At 44.1% G+C, this 19,929-nt stretch overlaps 1 protein-coding gene across 3 annotated transcripts in view; it reads left to right on the top strand.

Annotated features, from left to right (window-relative positions):
- The first annotated feature begins 9,647 nt into the window (after window positions 1–9,647).
- The window catches only part of MAP3K5 (mitogen-activated protein kinase kinase kinase 5), a 152,696-nt gene continuing 142,414 nt past the window's right edge, over window positions 9,648–19,929 (top strand). For 2 of the 3 annotated variants that reach the window (XM_019479636.2, XM_006267397.3), the window contains exon 1: window positions 9,650–10,016. In XM_019479636.2, the coding sequence (XP_019335181.1) occupies window positions 9,749–10,016 (268 nt within the window). In that variant the 5' untranslated portion in view covers window positions 9,650–9,748. Of the gene's footprint in view, window positions 10,017–19,929 lie in introns of all 3 variants that reach the window. The other variant, XR_002087740.2, reaches the window with a different exon arrangement.

Raw genomic sequence — 19,929 nt, 5'->3', positions numbered from 1 at the left:
GCACAGCTGTAGAGTGCTTTCAAGGGGCTGATCATGCAACAAACATAACTTCTGTCTGCACTTTCTGTGAGGTGGCCATTGGTCCTGTTTTATACTGGACCATTCTGTTTTTAAACCCTTTGTAGCCTGTCCATTTCTAAATGAGGAATAGACTGCAAAAAGTCCTGTATTTAGTTCACTGGTGGAAATACATGTCAATCATTTTTACAATCAGGTAACTCACCCCTTGGATGAGAGAGGAGGTTGACATTGTACACCTTGACTTCCAAAAAGCCTTTGATCTGGTATCCCATGATGTTCTCATGAGAAAATTGGAGGATTGTGGGCTTAACCCTGAGACAGTTAGGTGGGTAGGAAACTGGCTGTGGGGTAGGACCCAGAGAGTCCTAATGAACTGTGTCATCTTGGCAAGAAGTGGACAGTGGTATCCTTCAGGGGTCCAGCACTTTTCAACATCTTATCAATGATTTGGATGTGGGGTTGAAGAGCTCACTGACTAAGTTCGTGGATGACACCAAATTATGGGGAAGCATGGTCATGTTTGAAGATACGCTACAGATACAGGCTGACCTAGATAGGCTAGCAAGTTGGGTGGATTGGAACCACACGAAGTTCAACATTGAGAAATGTAGAGTGCTCCACATGGGGATGAACACTCCCCTACACACCTACAGGTTTGGTGGTGCCCAACTGACCAGCACCATGAATGAAAGGGACCTGGGGGTAATGAGTAAGTACAGTATAAATATGAGCCAGCAGTGCGATGCTGTAGCCAGCAGGGCAAATAATACTCTGGCATGCATCAGTCGATGCATCTTCAGCAAAACCAAGGGAGTAATTCTTTTGCTTTACTCAGCATTGGTGAGACTGCATCTGGAGTACTGCATCCAGTTCTGGGCACCATACTTTAACAAGGATGTGGTAAAGTTTGAGAGAGTCTAGAGAAGGGCCACCCCTATACACTAATGCTCGTAGTATAGGGAACAAGCAGGATGAACTTCCCCTCCTGCTAGCTAACACAAACCCAGACACGGTGGGGCTCACTGAAACGTGGTGGGATCCAACGCATGACCAGGCAGTGAACATCAAGGGCTATAGCCTGTACAGGAGGGATAGAACAGGAAGGAAAGGTGGAGGTGTGGCGCTCTATGTCAAAGAACAATTCACATCCTCAACGAGCAGCACTGGGTCAGAGGAGGGGCAGACTGAAGTGCTCTGGGTCAGAATATAAGGGGGCCAGGGAGAAAAGGACTTAATGGGGAGGGGGGGGTTCCTACTACAGACCACCCAACCAAGGAGAAGAGCTAGACCAGGAATTCTCAGGTCAGCTCGCGGAGGCAGTTAAGTCAAAGGATGTGGTCATCATGGGCAGGTCCAAGGAGGTGATCCTCCCCCTCTATATGACATTGGTCAGGCCACAGTTGGAGTACTGTGTCCTGTTCTGGGCACCGCACTTCAGGGGGGATGTAGACAACATGGAGAGGGTCCAGAGGAGGGCCACTCGCATGATCAGGGGGCAGCGGGGCAGGCCCTACAAGGAGAGGCTACAAGACCTAAACCTCTTCAGCCTCCACATAAAAAGGCTGAGAGCGGATCTGGCGGCCGTCTATAAACTGGCCAAGGGGGACCAGCAGGGAATGGGAGAGTCCCCGTTCCCCCGAGCACTACTGGGAACAACAAGGAATAATGGCCATAAGTTGACAAGAGAGTAGATTCAGGCTAGATATCAGGAGGCACTACTTCACAGTCAGGGTGGGTAGGATCTAGAACCAACTTCCAAGGGAAGTGGTGCTCACTCCTACCCTGGGGGTCTTTAAAAGGAGGCTGGATAGACACCTTGCCAGGGTCGTTTGACCCCAGCACTCTTTCCTGCCCATGGCAGGGGGTTGGACTTGGTGATCTGCTCAGGTCTCTTCTGACCCTACCAACCAACCAACCAACCAACTATATGATCAGAGACTTGCATGGCAACCCATATGAGGATAGGCTGAGGGACCTGGGACTCTTCAGCCTGAAAAAGAGAAGGCTGAGGGGGGACTTGGTAGCATCTTACCAGTAGATCAGGGGAGTACATCAGGGGCTCAAGAGTAAACCAGGAGTAATGGCCACAAACTCCTGGAAGACCGTTATAGTCTCAACATTAGGAAAAACTTCTTCATAGTTAGGGTGTCCAGACTGTGGAATAAGCTCCCTTCAGAGGTGGTGCAATTGCCTATCCTGGAAATTTTCAAGAGGAGACTGGACAGTCACGTTGCTGGGGTCACCTGATCCCAGTCGTCTTTCCTGCCTGGTGCAGGAGGATGGACCAATGATCTTCCGAGGTCCCATCTAGCCTTACAATCTATGACTCTATGAATTTGTCCTTGTGATTCTATTGGCTGTGCCTAGAAGTAGGGTGATGCCTAGAAGTAGCAGGAGAAGCAGGGTTCTGAGCCAGCCAGAGAAGGAGGGAAGGAGGTGGCCTTTTTGTGGTGGCCCTGCCCCTTGCTGCTGATTGGTCAAGGGGGCCAGTGGTGACCCCCCCCCCCACATACCAAGGGGACGCATCAGCAGCCACCTCTTCTCTGTAGCAGGTCCAGGGTATTGCTAGGTCAAACAAACAATCTTCAGCTTCAGCTCAGTCCTTTGTTTCCTGGGCACACTTGCCCCACAGGAAGCCCTTAAAACATAATTCAGTCCACACTCAGCATCAGTCATCACTCATCCAGTCCCTCAAGGATGGACTCACAATGCTGAATCTTTCCTAGCCTCTGGCTCACTGCTGCTCAGCCTCCACACAGTTCTCCTTCTCAGATGGTCTCCAAGTCCTTTTTCAGCTCTCAGGGCATTTATACATGTACTCCAGGAGGTGGGGAGGGGCACTTTAATGACAGCATCTCTGAGAACCACTCTAATTAAAGCTCCCAGAGCATCATGTCTCAGCATCCCGGTGCTGAAAAATGGTGGCAGGCAGGCTTTAACTAAAGTTCATCAAACAAGCTTTAGTTAAAGTAGTACTCTGACCATTTTTTAGTGTGGGGAGACTGATACACATGCTGCTGGAGTCTGCTGAAGTGTGGCGATTACCCCACTCCAACAGACTCGATTAATTAAGTCTGTTCTGACGCACTGTAATTATAGTGTAACCCAGGCAGTACTCCAAAAAGGTACCCCCTCTCCAATTGAAGGGATCAAAGCAGGTGTACAAGTGCTGTGGGAGGTGTAGGGACTCTCCTCCCCCTATAGAGCAGAGCCAGACCACCACTGGAGACTTAACCATACACCTTTTAATGCAGGAACAATACTGGGAACATAACAGGCATAATCAGAGGGTATAGAGGACACTACAGTGCCCCAAGGGGGCAGGATTCAACAAAGGTTAGACACTTGCAATCATTGACAAAAGACAGGGTTAACAAAATATAAAGCACAAACAGCAGAGCAAACAATACTGGTTGGGGAAATATAAAAAGACACAAAATGTCAAAGGACAAAAAAAATATAGAGCCTAGGTACCTGGAAGGGGAGAAAGGGGGAAAACACAATGGACTTTTTTCACTGCAAGACAGATTTCTCCTTGTTAACTCACTCATCCCAAATCACCAAAGCTAGGACTTAAACTTGGATCTCCCATGTGGTAGGCAGAAACACTGCCACACAGCCATCAGTGCTGGTATTGCTCCAAGCTGCCTGGGGTCTTGACCTTCCTGGAGCCCTGGCCTCACATTGAATTGCCTCGTCTCCGATTGCAGGAGCTGGAAGCCGAGCTGGGAACCCCTCAGGTTGCTGCTCAGATCCTTGCTGAAGCAGGAAACCTCTCCTGCTGGCCACAGCCTCTTGTAGGGGATCCTGGAGCCCAGCAGGAAGCCTCTCCTGCCAGCCACATGCTGTGCAGCTGACGGTCCAACTACTGCTTGCAGGTCCTGCTCCTTCAAGCTCTTCTGGGGCAACTACTTCCACCCCGCTAGCTCAGCTCTTTGAAGCTCCTTCTTCATGGTCCCTCACTGGTCTCTCCCTGAGTCAGCCGTGCTGCCCCTTTTATCCTCCTCCAGGTGACCCAAGGGGCCAATCAGGGGACACGAGGGGTGAATCTCTGGGGCCTGATTGGTGAGGAAAGGGAATCCCAAGTCCTCCAATCCCCTTCAAAACCCCTGGGCCAAATCATTACCAGATTGGTGAGGAAAGGGAATCCCAAGTCCTCCAATCATCTTTTGCCCTTTCAAAACCCCTGGGCTAGGTCACTGCCAGCTAGCCCGTCACAATAGTGCGGCAGAGTAGCCTCGATGCACATGTATAGGCCCCCTCACCAACTGGCTTCCAGCTCCCAGGAGCCTGATTCTGCTCTCTCAGGTCTTTTTTCTCTCCCTGAGGTCTCTATCTCTCTTAGCTCTCCCTCTGTGAGTCTCTCTAGCTTCATCTCTCTGTTCCCAATTCCATCTGCCTTATCAGTCTCTCTTCCCTAGATCATTCCCCAGGAGCCCTCTGGTTCCTTCTGGAGGTCTCGCTCTTGCTTCCCTTTCCTGGGCCATTTGACTTCTTGTGACTGCTACTTATCTCCCTTAGCTGGTTCAGTTCTCCTCAGCAGCCAGCAGACCACTCCCAGGCCCCCTGAGCTGGCAGACTGCCCCCAGGCTCCTTGAGCTGACAGTCTGTTACAGTCATATATATTTGATTAAAATAATTTTATTTCTTCACCATTTATATGAATTGCAGGTGATTCCATGTATAGCACTACTTAAGGATCTGATAATCCTCTTTCCTAAGGTTTTAGGAATTATCTGTATTGAAACCATGATCTTGTATTACCCTGAAGAGATTTAAGCTTCATGCATTGCACTCTAATGAGCTACTTGTTGTATCATTGTCCACTGCCACCATGTTTCTGAATGGCTATGTAATTCTAAATTGTTCAATGGCATCCCTAACAGAATGAACTGACCAAAAATCTCCCTTTGGCCTTTCCCCAGTTAAACATTGTTTTGAATATTTGGTCTAATCATACACTTTCCATCCATCCTTGTTAAGGCGTAGGATCTCACACACTCTTTTAATAAATAACTCTCTTTCATGTCTTGATTATAAAAGTTATTTAAAGATTTTCCAGATTCTAGTTTAATCTAAAAAGACTAAAATTTGCCAATTATTTTTGTCTAGAAAAATATAAATATTTCATTGTTAATGACCTAACTGATGATTCTGTTTTAAGTAATTGTTTTTCCTCGCTTGGGACCTGACCCAAAGCCCATTTTAAAAAAAGATTGGTTCAGGCCCAGGTATTGTTTCAAGATCTCCCAGTCATCTTGGTTTCCCATATCCATAATTTTTTATCTTTCTGCTTTTAATGGACCAGACTGGACTGTGCTTCTGCATACTCTTTCACTGCTTGTTAGAGGAGACATTACAATAGTTGAACTTCTTTTCATTCCAAAACATTTAGAGAAAATAATTTAAAGAGAGGTATGTCTACTGTACCTACCTTTATATAAGATGTTTAGTTTACAAATGTGGGAACTCATATGCGAAATACCATTTATTTAACTCTAAGCTGATTATTACTAGCTTACATAGATAAACCAAGTTCTTGAATTAATACATTCTGCCAAGACATAGAAATGGTGGATTTATGCGCCATAGCCTTATATAACCTTAGACATAATATGTCATTCTTAATTAGAACAGTTCTCTTTGGAGATGCAGAGAATTTAGGACCCCATTTTGGACTATTTATTGAAGGAATTCAAAAATTCTATTATGCCAATATTTGAGTTCTAATCCTTTCAAGATGACACTTTAAAAGTGAGTCCAGGTGTTTGGTCCAGAGCATGAAAATGTCATCTATTTAGTGCAAATATAGTACTGGTTTGGTGTTGCAATTTTGTGAAAACTCCTTTTCCAGGTAGCTTATGATACTGGGGAGCCATCCTTGTGCCCATGTCTGCACCCATGGTTTCGAGGAAGTGTTGGTTATTTCAGGTGAAGTTGGTATGAGTAAGGGTGCAATGGATGATTTGCACAATATGTTGCGGTTGCAGATCTAAGTCTGGTCCGTTTTCCTGAAGGTATTTTAGGCAGGCAACTGTGCTTTCATGGTGTAGGGTGTCACCTTTAGCATTTTTCTTCCTGAAACAGTCAATTTAGTAGTCCAATGTGTGGTCCTGTTGGCTGGGAGGTGTCCAGTCAGATGTTTTGTTGTTGGTTTTGTTAATCTATTGAGGCAGAAGAGTTGTCAGAAATAGTTCTGTCTTGGTTGTAAAGGTATTCTTTTGTGTGAAGTCTGCAAAAAATTCTTCTAATTCTCCACATATTAATATCTTGGAGCTATTTTCTGGAGAGATAGCATGCTTATTTTTTAAATCTTTCTTTAGCAAGAAAAACAAAAAATAAAATTAAAAATGAATATATAATATTAACAGCACAAGTCTTTGTATTATAGTAGTATTTACTGCCTGATCAGAAATCAAGGCTCCTTTATGTTAGTGCCAAAAAAAATCCCACACACAAAGAGAGAACTGCTGACATGACAATTTTACCGTCTTAGTAGTCAAGAAGAGTTTTGCTACTGATTTAAATCAGTGCAGAAGCAACCCCAAGCTTGGGCAAGTTGATTACATGCAAATTATCTGTACTGACTATATTAATTTTAAGGCATTTAGGGAACAAGATAATGAGTTTATTTTTCCATGAACAGTTATTTTTGGAGAAAGAAAAAGAACACATGAACTATTGTATACAGCAAGTTATGTATATTTTTTCTATAGTGAAATAAAATAATCCTCTATATTGCCTAATATAGGCCCCAATCTAGAAGGGCACCTCAGTACATAATTAATAGTATTGAAGTTACCTCAAGAAAGTAACAGGGTGGAAGGCAGGAACCTCCCTTATAAAGTATATATCCTAATTGTATGCACTGTATATATTGAATAATTTGTAATTGCTTCAATTAACTTAGGGCTTGATCCCACTAGCACTGTAGGGATGCAGCCAGATACCTGGAGCAAAACAAAAGGGGTGACTTCTGGTTTGTGAATGTGCAAGTGCCAGCAGCAGCTACTTTTTGTTTGCTCTCCCCCCAATTTGGCACTGGAGGCAGTTGCACCTATTGCCTCTTCTACCCCATAGTTATACCACTGGATCCCACTTCCAAAGTCAGTAGAAAAAATCCTTAGAGCCCAATCCAAATTCCATTAACCTCATACAATATTAATACTGAAGTCTGCACTGCCCTGTGGGTAAAAAAAACACATGTATTTTCCTCCTCCTCAAAGGCAATTATTTCCTTTAACATCTGATGAATATGTACTGTTCTTGAGCACAACACCACACAAGCATGTTGTTTTGGTTTCTTGAAATGTGACATATCTGCAGTGGTGGGTGGATTTGCATGACAGCTATGATTCTGCATGACAGCTTTGTATTTTGTGCTTTTGTGCTCCTTTAAAAACAAGTCAGTACGTATCATTTTTGACCATCACACAAACTAAAAATCTGTTGTATGCTGTAGATTAGATGACAATTAATTTTCCTGTGGTTGTTCTACACTTGTTTATCACATACAAAATTGAAGGCCAATTATAAATTAAGTGTGAATAAGTCAGGTGTGATTTTGATGGTTCTTGGAGGAAGTACCGGTTGTTTCAAGTGAAGTTGTTATGGGTGAGGATGAAATGGATGATTTGTGCAGTGTGTTGTGGTTGCTGAGGGTAGTTTGAAGGTATTTTAGGCAGGCATCTGTACATTCCTGGTGTACTTCTACAGGTTTACTTCTAACTAGAACAATAAAGTATTTGTACTTAGGGTAAGCAATGAAAGCAGATTCATCAGCTTCATTTCAGTTAGGGTGAGTTTCAGGTCTTGGCTCCCTTGCATGTGTGTGTTGCAATGTTTGGGGCTGCCAACATGGCACAGGAATGCCTGCCTGACCTCCAAGCACAAAGACATTTTTCAAAGGGGCAGGTTGCAACCTGATGATGCTGAATCCTAGCTATTTCGTTAGAAATGTTATTGGCCACAGAGCCCTACATGCCAGGCCTAAACACAGCTGTCCCTTGCAAGTGAGTCTCTGCAAAGTATTCAACAGCGTGTGCTGCTCTCTGGAAAATAAGTCTCCTTGTTCCTCACATCTGAGGGCTCTTGACAGAGGATGAGCTGTACCTGCAGCTCATGGGTGAGAGAGCTATATGCCTGAAGTACAAACAAGGGGCAAGGTTGTTTCAAGGTTGCCCAGGGCTGCCAGGAGGCTCGCCAGGGTGCTGCTTGAACCAGCAAGGTTATCTACAAACAAGGGGCAAGGTTATCTCAGGGTAATATCTTTTATTGGACAGACTGTGTAGCTGAGATCAAGTTAGACAAGGTTTAGACAAGGTGTGTTGTGGCATGTAAGACACTCCTCCTCAGGTCTCAGGGAGAGGAAGAATAGCTCAGGGAACTCTGAGGAAGAATGTCTTAGGTTGGAAACCATGTCCAACTTTATCCCACCTACGCAGCTGGGCCAATAACAGATATCACCCTACAAAATCCTTGCCTCTTGCATAATTTCTGGATCATTATGGCTACAACATTGCTCTGACACTGAAGTACACATATGCCTCTCTCCTTCCCCTTCCCCACTAACAGCTGGAGATGGGTGCTGGTCTCCAGGTAGTACCTGTGCCCCGCAGCAAGGAGGGATTGCCAGGATCTCTAGGAAGGCAGACCCTTTTCCTCAGTGCTGGCAGATGACAGAACAAGGAGCAACGGTCTGAAGCTGAAGCAAGGGAAGTTTAGGTTAGATATTAGGAAGAATTTTCTCGCTTGGAGGGTAGCAAAACACTGGAGCAGGTTATCCAGAGAGGTTGTGGACTCTCCATTCTTGGAGGTTTTAAAGACAGGGCTAGACAAAGCCTTGGCTGGGATGATCTAGTTTGGGGAGGGTCCTGCTTTAAGCAGGAGGTCGGACTAAATCAGTGGTTCTTAACCCTTTTTGTACCAGGACCCTTTTATAAACGTCCACGACCAGTCCCGACCTAGCTAGCGCCCCTCACTCCCAACCTGCTGCCCCCAGGCCCCCAGTATGTGGGGGGGAGGGGGGACGTGGGGCATGTGGAGCCCTAAGCAGCCCCTCACAGTCGAGGACTCTGCCAGCCTGCAAGGGAAAAGCCTCAGTTCCCCATGTTTTTCTCCTTTAAAGCAGGGCTGGACAATGCATGGGCAAAACTCGCGGGGGCCTGAAAACGGTAATTAAAAAAATTATTATTATTATTATCATCTCTGGCAAAGGGGGGCCCGATGCTCAGGGCTGTCCCTAGAGGGGTGAACTGGGGTGATTTGCCCGGGGCCCCGCACGCTGCTCGGGTCGGCTCTGCCGATACTACAAGTTTGCCCAGGGCTGCCAGGAGGCTCGCCAGGGCACTGCTTGAACCGAGAATCCGTTTCGCAAGTTTGTTTGCGACACTTCCATGTATTCTTGCCACCCACTTTTGGGTCACGACCCACGCGTTGAGACACACGGGACTAGACGACCTCCCGAGGGCCCTGCCAATCCCATCTTCTATGGCAGTCAGGGGCAGGGGGAGTCAAAGGAGGGGGCAGAAGCAGGGGCCAAGGCACCAGAGACGAGAGGCGGCAAAGAAGGGCCGAGCGGGAAGGCGGCCCCGCGCAGCCGGGGCGGAGCTGGGGCGGGGCGGTCCTGCTGAGCCGCGAGCAGGCAGCGGCGCCGCGGGCTGCGGCGGGGACTGACAGCCGGGGCCAGCCCGGGACATGGCACGGGCACGGGCCTGAGCCCGGCGCCATGAGCGACAGCAGCGAAGGGGGCCTCAGCTTCGCCGTGCCCAGCCCCCCGGCCGGCGCGGAGGCGGGCGGCGGGGGCAGCCGCGAGGCCGGCGGGCGGCGCACGGCCGTGGTTTATGTGATCAACGAGGGCGGCGGGCCGGCGGAGAGCGGCGCCCTGCAGAGCCTGCGGGAGGCGTGCGAGGCGGTGGGCGCCGCCCTGGACGCGCTGCACTTCGCCAAGCTGGACTTCGGCGAGACGGCAGTGCTGGACCGCTTCTACAGCGCCGGTGAGTCCGCCCGCCGGCCCGCCCGGGCACGTGGCGCCCCCGACCCTGGCCGTGGCCCCGCGTCGGGGCGCCCTCCCCCGCCTCCAAGCACCTCCTCTCCCCGGCGGCTGATTTTTCATAGCTTGCATAGACATTCGGGCTGGAAGGGACCCAATAATCTCACAAGGTCCCTTCCAGCCTTCAACTTCTGTGAATCTGTGCCCCCAAGAGCCTGCTGGGGATGCTGCCACAGGTAGCAGCTTGCGGACAGGGTTGCTACGCCAAGAAATACTTGTCAGCAAACTCTCTTTACTGACAACCAAACATTGTTTACTTTAATTGGCATTTGCCTCCTCAGTGTGAACCCAGCCTTCGTCCAGGGCTTGGTGGAGGGGTTGCATTGACATTGTGTAAAACAGTGGTCACCAACCAGTGAATCTCAATCCACCGGGAGATCTCGGAGCCTCTTGGAGTCGATCTGAGGCTGGGATTGGGGGCTGAGTGCCACACCATGTTAGCACTGTCAGATGTGCAAATGTCATTCTCAGGCTAAGCCTGGAGATTTCAGGCAGGAAGCCACAGTGCTGAAGACATCCTGCCCTGTTGTGGTCTTTCTGAGTTCTTTGCAACAGAAGAACTGATCTGTTTGTTTTCCACAGTCAAAAAAAAAAAAAAAGGAGTGAAAACTAAGACCTGGCATTTTCTGAGGGGTGCCTTGAGTCTAGAAAGGTTACAAACCACTGCTGTATTATCTTACCATAGCCAAAAAATGAGTGAAAGCAAAGAGCCTGCATTTTCCAAGGGGTGCCTCGAGTCCAACAAGGGGTGCTTTGAATCTAGAAAGGTTGGGAGCCACTGGACTAAACAGAGCTCTGTCTGGGTTGTAAATTAGCTGGCAGGAAAATCCCTCCGCCCCCCCCCCCCCCTTTCCTCCCATTCAGCTGCATTCTTAGTGGCAAAACTGAAGCTATTTGACTTGCAGGCAGTGCCTATGCCGGGCACTCTGGTATGGTTAGTCTGGCTCCATTGACAAAAAGACCTGCCGTATTCAAGTAAAGCAAAGCAGGGTTATGGGGGGAGTAGCAGCAGTTTATCAGATTCTTAAGGAATCTACTCTGTTACTGAAAATAGACAGCATCTGAAATCAAGCATATCCTGGATGGGTGGTATGCCATTTATACAGCTTGCTCCCTTTTCCTCTCTGTTCCTTTGACACTGTGGAAGTCCCACCACATTGGCTGGAGTAGAGTGTATGACCTCCTGATCTTACAGCTGTTAGAAGTGCTGTGCTATTACATCCTAATAGGAAGGCAAAGAGGTTCCATTTTTTGGATTTTTGTGTACAGATGAAGGGACTCTGCAGGACTCAGAGTCTGCCACGCTGGAGTGGGTGAAATGTTAGATCTTCTGATCAGTATCTCGGCTTATAGAAATATCTGTGAACATCTGCCATTGTGGCTGCCTGTGGCACGTTCAGTTTCCTCTCAGCTTCATGCCTCTAAGATAAATTGCCTTGGTCAGGGCTTAAATTACAGATAATATTAGGATAAGCTTCAGTAGCTTAGAGAAGTGTTTCTTGCACATGGAGATCAGACCTGATGGTGGGCCCCTCCAGTTCTGGCAGTCAGAACTTTGGCACATAACACTGCATAACTGAAAGCTTATGCAATGCAACATTACTTCAGTGGCTTTTCAGCAAGTTGTGGAAATGTAAAAATCTAGCATTTTCTAAACACTATCTATGTGGATTTAACCCCAAGTATTACAAAATTAGGCAAACTATCTTGTCATTCTGCTTCTGTAAAATAGCAAGATTCATCAAAGTACAAGGCTAAAATAAGAGAAACTTACAGCCCTATGGCTAATTGGAAGAACATATAGGGAGCAGACACTGCTTGTGCTGTAGAAGCCAAGTGCTACTCGCATGGCTGTGCAATTTTAGCCTAGTGTGATTAAAATAGTGCATATTTCAGCACAGCCCTACTATTTAGTAGTACCTGTCTAGGAGTAAATGAGAGATGACTGGGAGAGTCCACAAGCAGAGTCCTAGGTAGTGGCCTGCTGAGAAGTACCTTTTACCCCTTGGACAACATCCAGACTTTTTGGAGTGTCTTCTTGGACATAAGGCCAAATGTTTGAAGGTCTAGTTGTTGGCCCTACTGCACTTAGTTTTTTCCAAATAGCATGCAACTCACAAGGTTAGTGACAGTTCTTCACAGTAATGTGTGGCAAAACTATGAGCAACAGCAGAGGGATGAGTACAGTCTTATCTGCATTCAGAAAGACAAAATAGCAGTATTCTCATTTGTATTGTATCTTTGCAAATCATGAAGGTGATTTAAAGAAAACAAAATCCAAAAAACAAGAATTTTAAATTCTGCAGACATGTATGGCTTGGATCCCCTCCCTGCTTCCCTGTGTAGCAAACAGATTTTTTGAAGACCTCACTTCCTACTGTAAAATCAGCTGAAGGAAAAAGAAGCATTAGAGAAGTGAAAGATGGCAGTTTAAGTCTCTGACATATCATATTAGTTTATATGCAGTTTTGATCTTTTTCTTTTATGATATTCTTTGGTACTCCAAATGCATTTGTTAAACGGAAATGAAAGAGTTGTCCCTGGTTGCAGCCTAATCTTTGTTCTTGTTTGTAATGGTGTGCCAAGCACTTCGGTGTTACATAAATAATCAGTATTTGGATGGACCAAACATATTTTATCAGAATGAAAATGAAGAATTATTGTTGGAATGCTTTCCACTTCTGATCAAAGCTTTGTTGTAGCCACAACATTTAGGTTTGGTGCAAAATAATTCTTTATAAAACCTAATTAATGAAATCCTGATTTACTGAAACCACAGGAGCTTTCCTGTTGGCTTCAACAAGGCTAGGATTTGGTCCTATATGAATATTTTTGTAACTTTTCTCCTCCCAATGACATTGAAATGATGTATTTTTGAGAATTTTGCATTCCCTTTCATGGCGTTAAATACGAAGAAAGCAGCGTTGAGCTAATTTGCATGAGAACATGATCAAACTGTCTGTATTGTTGGAACAGGATAAAATAAGAGGAAAAATCCAATATACATAGGGGAATGATGGGTGTTATTAGGGAGAGTTGAAGGAAAAAAGTAAATTAGACTTAAAGATGTGACTGTCATATTGAATTGTGGTGTTTGCACTTAAATGAAATTATTGGCCCTAAATCTGGCCCATATCTTATGCGAGCTTTGAAGTGTACACTGTGCAGAACTATGGACCTAAAAGTGAAAGTGAATTTATATTTATTTGAGATGTAATTGTGTCTGGTTGGAGCCCTGCAGAGGAAGTTAAGAGCAGGACTGTTACAGTATTCTTCCTGACCTGGGCTGTGCTTCTGCCTATACCAACAGGATGCTTGCTTGAGTAAAGAGTTCAACATTGGGCTTAATAGCTGTAAAATAAAGATTTGGGAAAAAGTAAGAACCACTAAAGGTACTGTTTTCCTTAACTTAAAAAATAGAGTTTTTTTTAAGATCAGAAAATACCATTATAGTAAACTAGTCTGACCTGCAAAACACAAGCCCACTATATGTATCCAAACAAATGATATCTGGTAGTGAGTAAGTGAATTAAGGATTCATGTGGCCTAAAAGGCTGTGTTCAACTGAAATTGAAGACGAGTTTCCACTTGTGTTAGCTTCTTGCCACTGAGTTACAGCTAGAGCACCTCATTCAGTCTAATTACCAAACAGTACAGAGGCACTTATGAGTAGGGACCTACTCAGATCGTGATTGTGTGGATTTTGCAGAAATCATGAAATTGGGTGATCGCTGTGAAATCCGCAGAAAAAAAACTTGCTAAAAATAAAATGCTGGCTCCCCTGTGGCCGCATGGCCCAGCACAAAGGTGAGCAGGCAAGATGCTGCTGTCCCTGCCCGTCACTACTAATTGGCTGAGAGGGTTGCCTTTTGTGCGGCCCCACCCCTTTCTACCAATCAGTGGCAAGGCATGGGAGCATATGACGGACAGCCCTCTCAGCCAGTCAGTGGTGGGGAGGAGGACTGCCTTGGTGAATGAGAGGTGTGGGGGGCCCCACCATGACAAGCCCATGGAAATTGCAGGTGGCCCCACGATCTGCCCACAAAATCTGTTGGCTGCTTCCTCAGGTTGGGTAGACCCCTGCTTATGAGTTAAAGGATAAAAGCTTATGCCAGTATGTGTACATCCAATAATAATACTGGAGAATAATCAGATTGTAAACTATAATATTGCAGATGGCCCTGTGGTGTTCCAAAAGCTACTTTTTTAACGTTAAAAAGTGTATGTAAAAAGTTACTATAATGGCCCAGTCCTCAAAGGTACCCAACATCTGCAGCTTCTGTTGCCATTAATGGGATACAGCATATTCCACTTACGCGCATAACTTATTTTATTCGTAATACTAAGCCAGCCCCAGTTTTTTGCCTACTGTGTACACTGTACAGGCAAGTTATCTGCCTATCAGCTGGGTGCATAAACCACTTAAGTACACAGTAATACTTCATCCCCCACTTTCTGCTTCCAAATATAATTATCAGTTTTTAACTGCGTAATTTAGATCCTGTCAGCTTCAACGCTGGTGTTAAGTCAGAAGGCACCCTTGAGAAAGGAGATAAGGGGCTTTAACTATGAGGAAAAGCTTAGCACAAACTGTTCCTGTATTTAATGAGAATTGTTTACATTGCCTAAGGGAAATGCCTAGTCTGGGTAAGCGGGTAGCCTTTTTACAGTCCTGAGGTTAAGCACTTAAACTGCACTTTTGAAAATTGGGCCATAAATGAGTAGACCAGGCATGGCTTTACATCTAGTTCATATCAGTGGCTTTTTATTATCTCATACACCTAACTGTCTGTTTTAATAGGCTAAAAATTAGGATTCATTGATTGTTTGCGGTTCTTTATTATTACATGGTGTGCAAACATGAGTAAATATACCGTAGTCTATCTGAACACAGTGCAAAATTTAAACAAAAAGCATACAAAGGAAAAAGTAATATTCTGCGTTTTGAAGCTTGCTCTTGCAAACTTACCATGAATGGAAATTCATGAAAGTTCATGTGAGTTCTGGGCTCAAAAGACTTGTGGGAAGAGAGGGTATACAGGTTGTAGTCGTATTGGTCTAGAGGCAAAAGGAATCAGAACTCATGGTAGAGATGATATCTTTTATTAGACCAACTGGATTTTTTGCAAAAAAAAATTCTTTTAATTGCAAGCTTTCAGGTACAAATACCCTTCTTCAGGCATTGGAGAAAAGATTGTAACAGTTCTTCTGGGGTAGAGAAGGGTGTTTGTGTCTGAAAGCTTTCAATTAAAGGCTTTTTTTTTGTTGCAAAAATCTAGTTGGGCTAATAAAAGATATCATCTATACCACAAGTTCTGATTCCTTTTGTGGGAAGAGACCCATTATTAATAGTTTGCTGGAGGTGGATCTGGATCCAGCTTGTGAGGGGCCCAGTAGTCCGGATCTGGCTTAGGTGGTCAGTCTAGTTTGATACCCTGCTTGAAATTAATAGAACAGTTCCTATATTTTCATTTTAAATCAATGTGGAGGTAGGCTGACTGGCAAAATGAAGGTTATCAAAGATCCACCTACACTGTAAGGGCCTTTTTGGCTTGTGTGGTTAAGGCCAATTTCTGTAGCCAGTGGCACTCAAGAGAATGGTTAGCATCGTGTCTGGCTGCCTTGATCCCCCAGCATGAATGGCTAAGTACCCATTTATAACTAGGGATAGTCTTTGCCGTCTGACAGCAGGGCTTGAACTGCTGCTTCTGGAGCCATAACAGGATGCATTAATCACTTGGGCACCGTTGCCCTAAAGTCAGTGATGCAGAAGTGGTGAAAACAAAGTAATAACAGTAAAACTATTCTGTTTCATTGTAGTCAGTAAAATTATATGTATTTTAACACTTTAAGTGTAAGTCCTGTGTCCTGTCCTAAGATTGAGAATGTGTAAAATCTTAGAAGCTCTCCTGCTTACAGGCACAAACCAACCATTAACTAACTAGAAGGGTTTGGAGAAAAACTAGTTTGCCCTGAGTTTCTTGTACCTCCCCTGAAGGGATTTGGTACTCACTGCTTTCAGAGACAGAATAAATGAACCTCTGTTTTAATGCAGTTAGATAAATACCTGTATTTCTCTTTCTTGTTTTCCACAACTCCATCTTGCAAGGCAAGTTTTTTTATTCTCTAACATTTAGGTGACTTTTTTTTAGGTAAAAGATAATTTTTATGTATGTAGAAAATGCGGTATCTAGATTTCAGTAGATTTCTTTTTTGTACCTCGTCTTGCTGGAAGATAAAGGGAAGATAAATTACAGTGACTCTCACTTGGAGGATCTGAAATTCAAGTGTTTAGTCTGGAGGCTGTTTAAGAAGCAATCTGATAGATGTGTTTCCACCATAATGACCTCAGTGCATCACTGGAACTTTTTCCTGAACTCTGCTTGTACTTGAATCATAAGGATAAACAGTCCTTATGCATTTCTGATGTCACTAATGTTGCATAAAGCAAGATCAGGTCTGTTAAGTAATGGACAGACATAAAATAGTTTTCTTCTTAGCTTTTTCTGGTTCTGTTATGTCAATTCCTTGGGCTACTGTGGCATCATCATCGGCATACATGTATTACTTAGATGTTATATGCTGGAAGTTTGAGGTATATACGTTGAAGAATATTGCTGCTAGCACTGACCCTTGTGGGACCCTGTTCTTCAGAGTTCATATTCTGCTTTTTTCTTCTTGTCTAGCAGTGAGTTTGAATAATCTGTTGGGCTAGAGGCAAATTAAACACAAACTGATATAAGTATTTGGAAACCAGTTCAAATCTGCAACACAACAGAAGTTCAGTGCACATAAACTTCCTTTAAAATGGCCAAAATTGTTTTAAGATAAACCTGGATGGATGTAGTATCAGACTTAACTGATTTAGGTTAAATTGGTTTATTGAACTTCTGTCCTAGATTCCTTCCAAATTCAAGTTAACTCACAGTCCTCCCAGCAAATCCTCCCTCCCCCAGGTGGACAGACTAGCCTTGGCTTAAGCTGTCTTCTCCAGCCGAGCAGGGAGGTGTTTTGTAGCCCACCTTGGCTTTTGGCCTGGGCCACTGCAGGCATGTGGCTTGACTTCTGGAATCAAAACTGAATGTCTTGTTTATTGGTTTAATCTATGCAGTTTAGCCTAACCTTCAAAGTTTGAGTCAATTCAGCCTTAGGCGTTTTGACTGTGTACTTAGCCCTAGAGATCATGGTCATGACGAAAGCATATAAGCTTGCAGTCGGATATCATATTTGAGGCCTGGGTGCCATATAGTATCACAGGCGACTGTGAGTTCAATAAAAACTGCACCTTTTTTCTTCCTCATTTCAAATCTGTTTTCTGCGTCAAATGTAAGTAATGTGACTTGGCCAGTGGTACACTACATTTGAAAGCCAGCTTGTTGTTTTGGGAGCTGGGAATCAGTGATGGTCCCTATTCTATTCAGGATTATGCTCTCCATGAGTTTGTATGTAATGCAGAATAGTGAGATGGGTTGGTTGCTCTTTGGATCCTGTGGTGGTTTGTTGGGTTTCAGGATATAGGTGTTGCCAAAGTAGCCCAAGGAATTGACAGAATTAGAAAAGATACTGAGTACTGACATGGAACTCATTGTTAACTATCTCCACAAGTGGTATTTAATGTTGAGCATCAATAAATCATCAGTATTATCATTCTTCCACCTGGACAGTTGTTGAGCCAAGGCCACAGTGAATATTGGAGGAGGCAACCACATCCTTCCCCATAAGCCAACCCCAACCTACCTAGGAGTCGCAGTACACTGCTCCTTCACCTATAAACATCACATTCAGTAGGTCAGCAGTAAAGTCCCTGCATGGGTAGCTGCCTTAAGATGTTTAGCTAGTATGCCGTGGGGTGCCAACTTTTAAAATGCTCAGAACCACTGTACTTGCAATGGTATATGCACCAGCAGAATATTGTGCTCCTGTATGGTCAAGAAGTTGTCGCATTAAAAAGCTCAAAACTGTATTTAACTGTGATGAGACTCATAACAGGCTGCACAACTTACAGACAGATGTATTCCCTGCATGCTAAAGCATTAGACCAAGTGATATAAGAAGATAGACCGTAACATCATTACTGGCAGTAGAGGCAAGAGATGAGAAATCACCTGCTTCATCAATTGTTAACTGAAGACCCAAATAGATGAAGGCTGCAGAGGCTTAAAAGTCATAAACTGATTATACATGAAGCCCACTAGCTCCTGGTAGATATTGGGAATGGTGAACCAAACCTATGGGCAGCAATGGAGTGGGTCGATTACTAGGAAAGGTTAGATCTAGTCCTGCGATGTTTTATACCAACACCAAACGAGTCCCCCATTGGGCACAACTTTTACTGAGAAGCATAGGTCAAGCTGGACAGACTGAGGTCTAGATATGGGCACTTCAAAACAACACTTTTATAAGATTAACAGTGTCCAACAAACAGCACAGCACTTAATTGAAAGCTGCAGTTCTTTACAAATGTCCAGAGTAGGTAAATGGAATTTGCACATTGAGCAATAATACCAGATAGTGGCTTACAGATTTGGAAGTTGATACCTGATGCCAAAGGAAAAGGAGAGAGAGCTTCTTAGCTTTGTTCTTGTACCTCATATAGATTTTTGGCTAGAAACCTGAGTGTTTGTTCAATAGCTGAAAAGCAAGTATTAGAATATGCTGAACTTGGGAAAGAAGCAAAACTTCAGAGAGCTACTGCAGTCCTATGAGAAAAGTGATTTTGCTTGGAAGTTGTCTTAAATCTGTATATTTTCTTTATGCCTTTACATAGCTCACTTGTGCTGTGCAAGGACAGAGGAGAGAAGGGAATTGGCAGTGCTGTTTCTCTCTACATTCTTTAAATTCTTTCTCGATAGTATTTTGTTTAACTTGGGAGACGCTGAATTTCAAGGATTCCTCATGTGGCATAAAATAGACAGTAGGATACATACTTCCCACAATCTAAGCTATTTATAGTAGCAGTAAAGCAACACCAGTGTTATAAGTATTACAAGTCCTCAAGGCAAGGCAATGCAGAATGCTTGTGAACTGTTATTTCTCTTACCATTTTATTCTTCCTGTGCTTTTTACTAATCTAAACCTCAGGCATTGAAATGCTTCACTTTCCATTTGTGATTATGCTGCATTTATTTATATTACTTTTTTCCTTTCTTTTTTCCCTTAATGTTTAGACAGTTTGTTTTGAAGCAGATTTGGGGGGGGGGAGGAAGGAACTGAATTACTCCTTGGAGCCTTGCCTAAAGAGGCCAAGCTAAAATAGCAGCTGTTTACCAGGTCCATGGCAGAAAGAACTATCCTGATGTAGTACTGTTATGGTTGCATTTGCAGACCATTAAAATAATTAAACAAAACACCTATTTCAGTCTTTTTTTATGTTGAATTGAGTACCAATAAAAAATATTGTGGTGCCACAGGTGGCTAGGATCAAGAGATGTTGAGTCTTCAAGAACTAGTAATACTTCTGCTATGGAGCTGATGAATAATGTCATGCCCACACAAAGTTTACTGTTGTGTCACTAGGTGTTATGCTATAGAGACCAATTACTCACTTTATTATAGTAGTGCAAGAGTGATGTTGTAGCTGTGATGGTTCAGGAATTATACAAGAGTCAAGGATGTTTTAAGGTGATATCTTTTATTGGATCAACTGCATAGATGGGATAGAGTTCGACAAGCTTTTGTATTTAAGAGGTTCTTCTGACCTGACAAAGAACATCTTGCATACAAAATCCTGTCTAACTCTATCCCAGCTATTCAGTTGGTCCAAATTAAAAGATATCATCCCAAGAAATCCTTGCATCTCACTTTTATACACTCTTCTTCTTAAGATCAAATGAAGTACAAAGATAAGAGAGAGGGTT

The sequence above is a fragment of the Alligator mississippiensis genome, chromosome 1 (assembly GCF_030867095.1).
Source record: "Alligator mississippiensis isolate rAllMis1 chromosome 1, rAllMis1, whole genome shotgun sequence".
In the NCBI taxonomy this organism is placed as follows: domain Eukaryota; kingdom Metazoa; phylum Chordata; order Crocodylia; family Alligatoridae; genus Alligator; species Alligator mississippiensis.
This window is presented reverse-complemented; position numbering and strand designations above follow the sequence as displayed.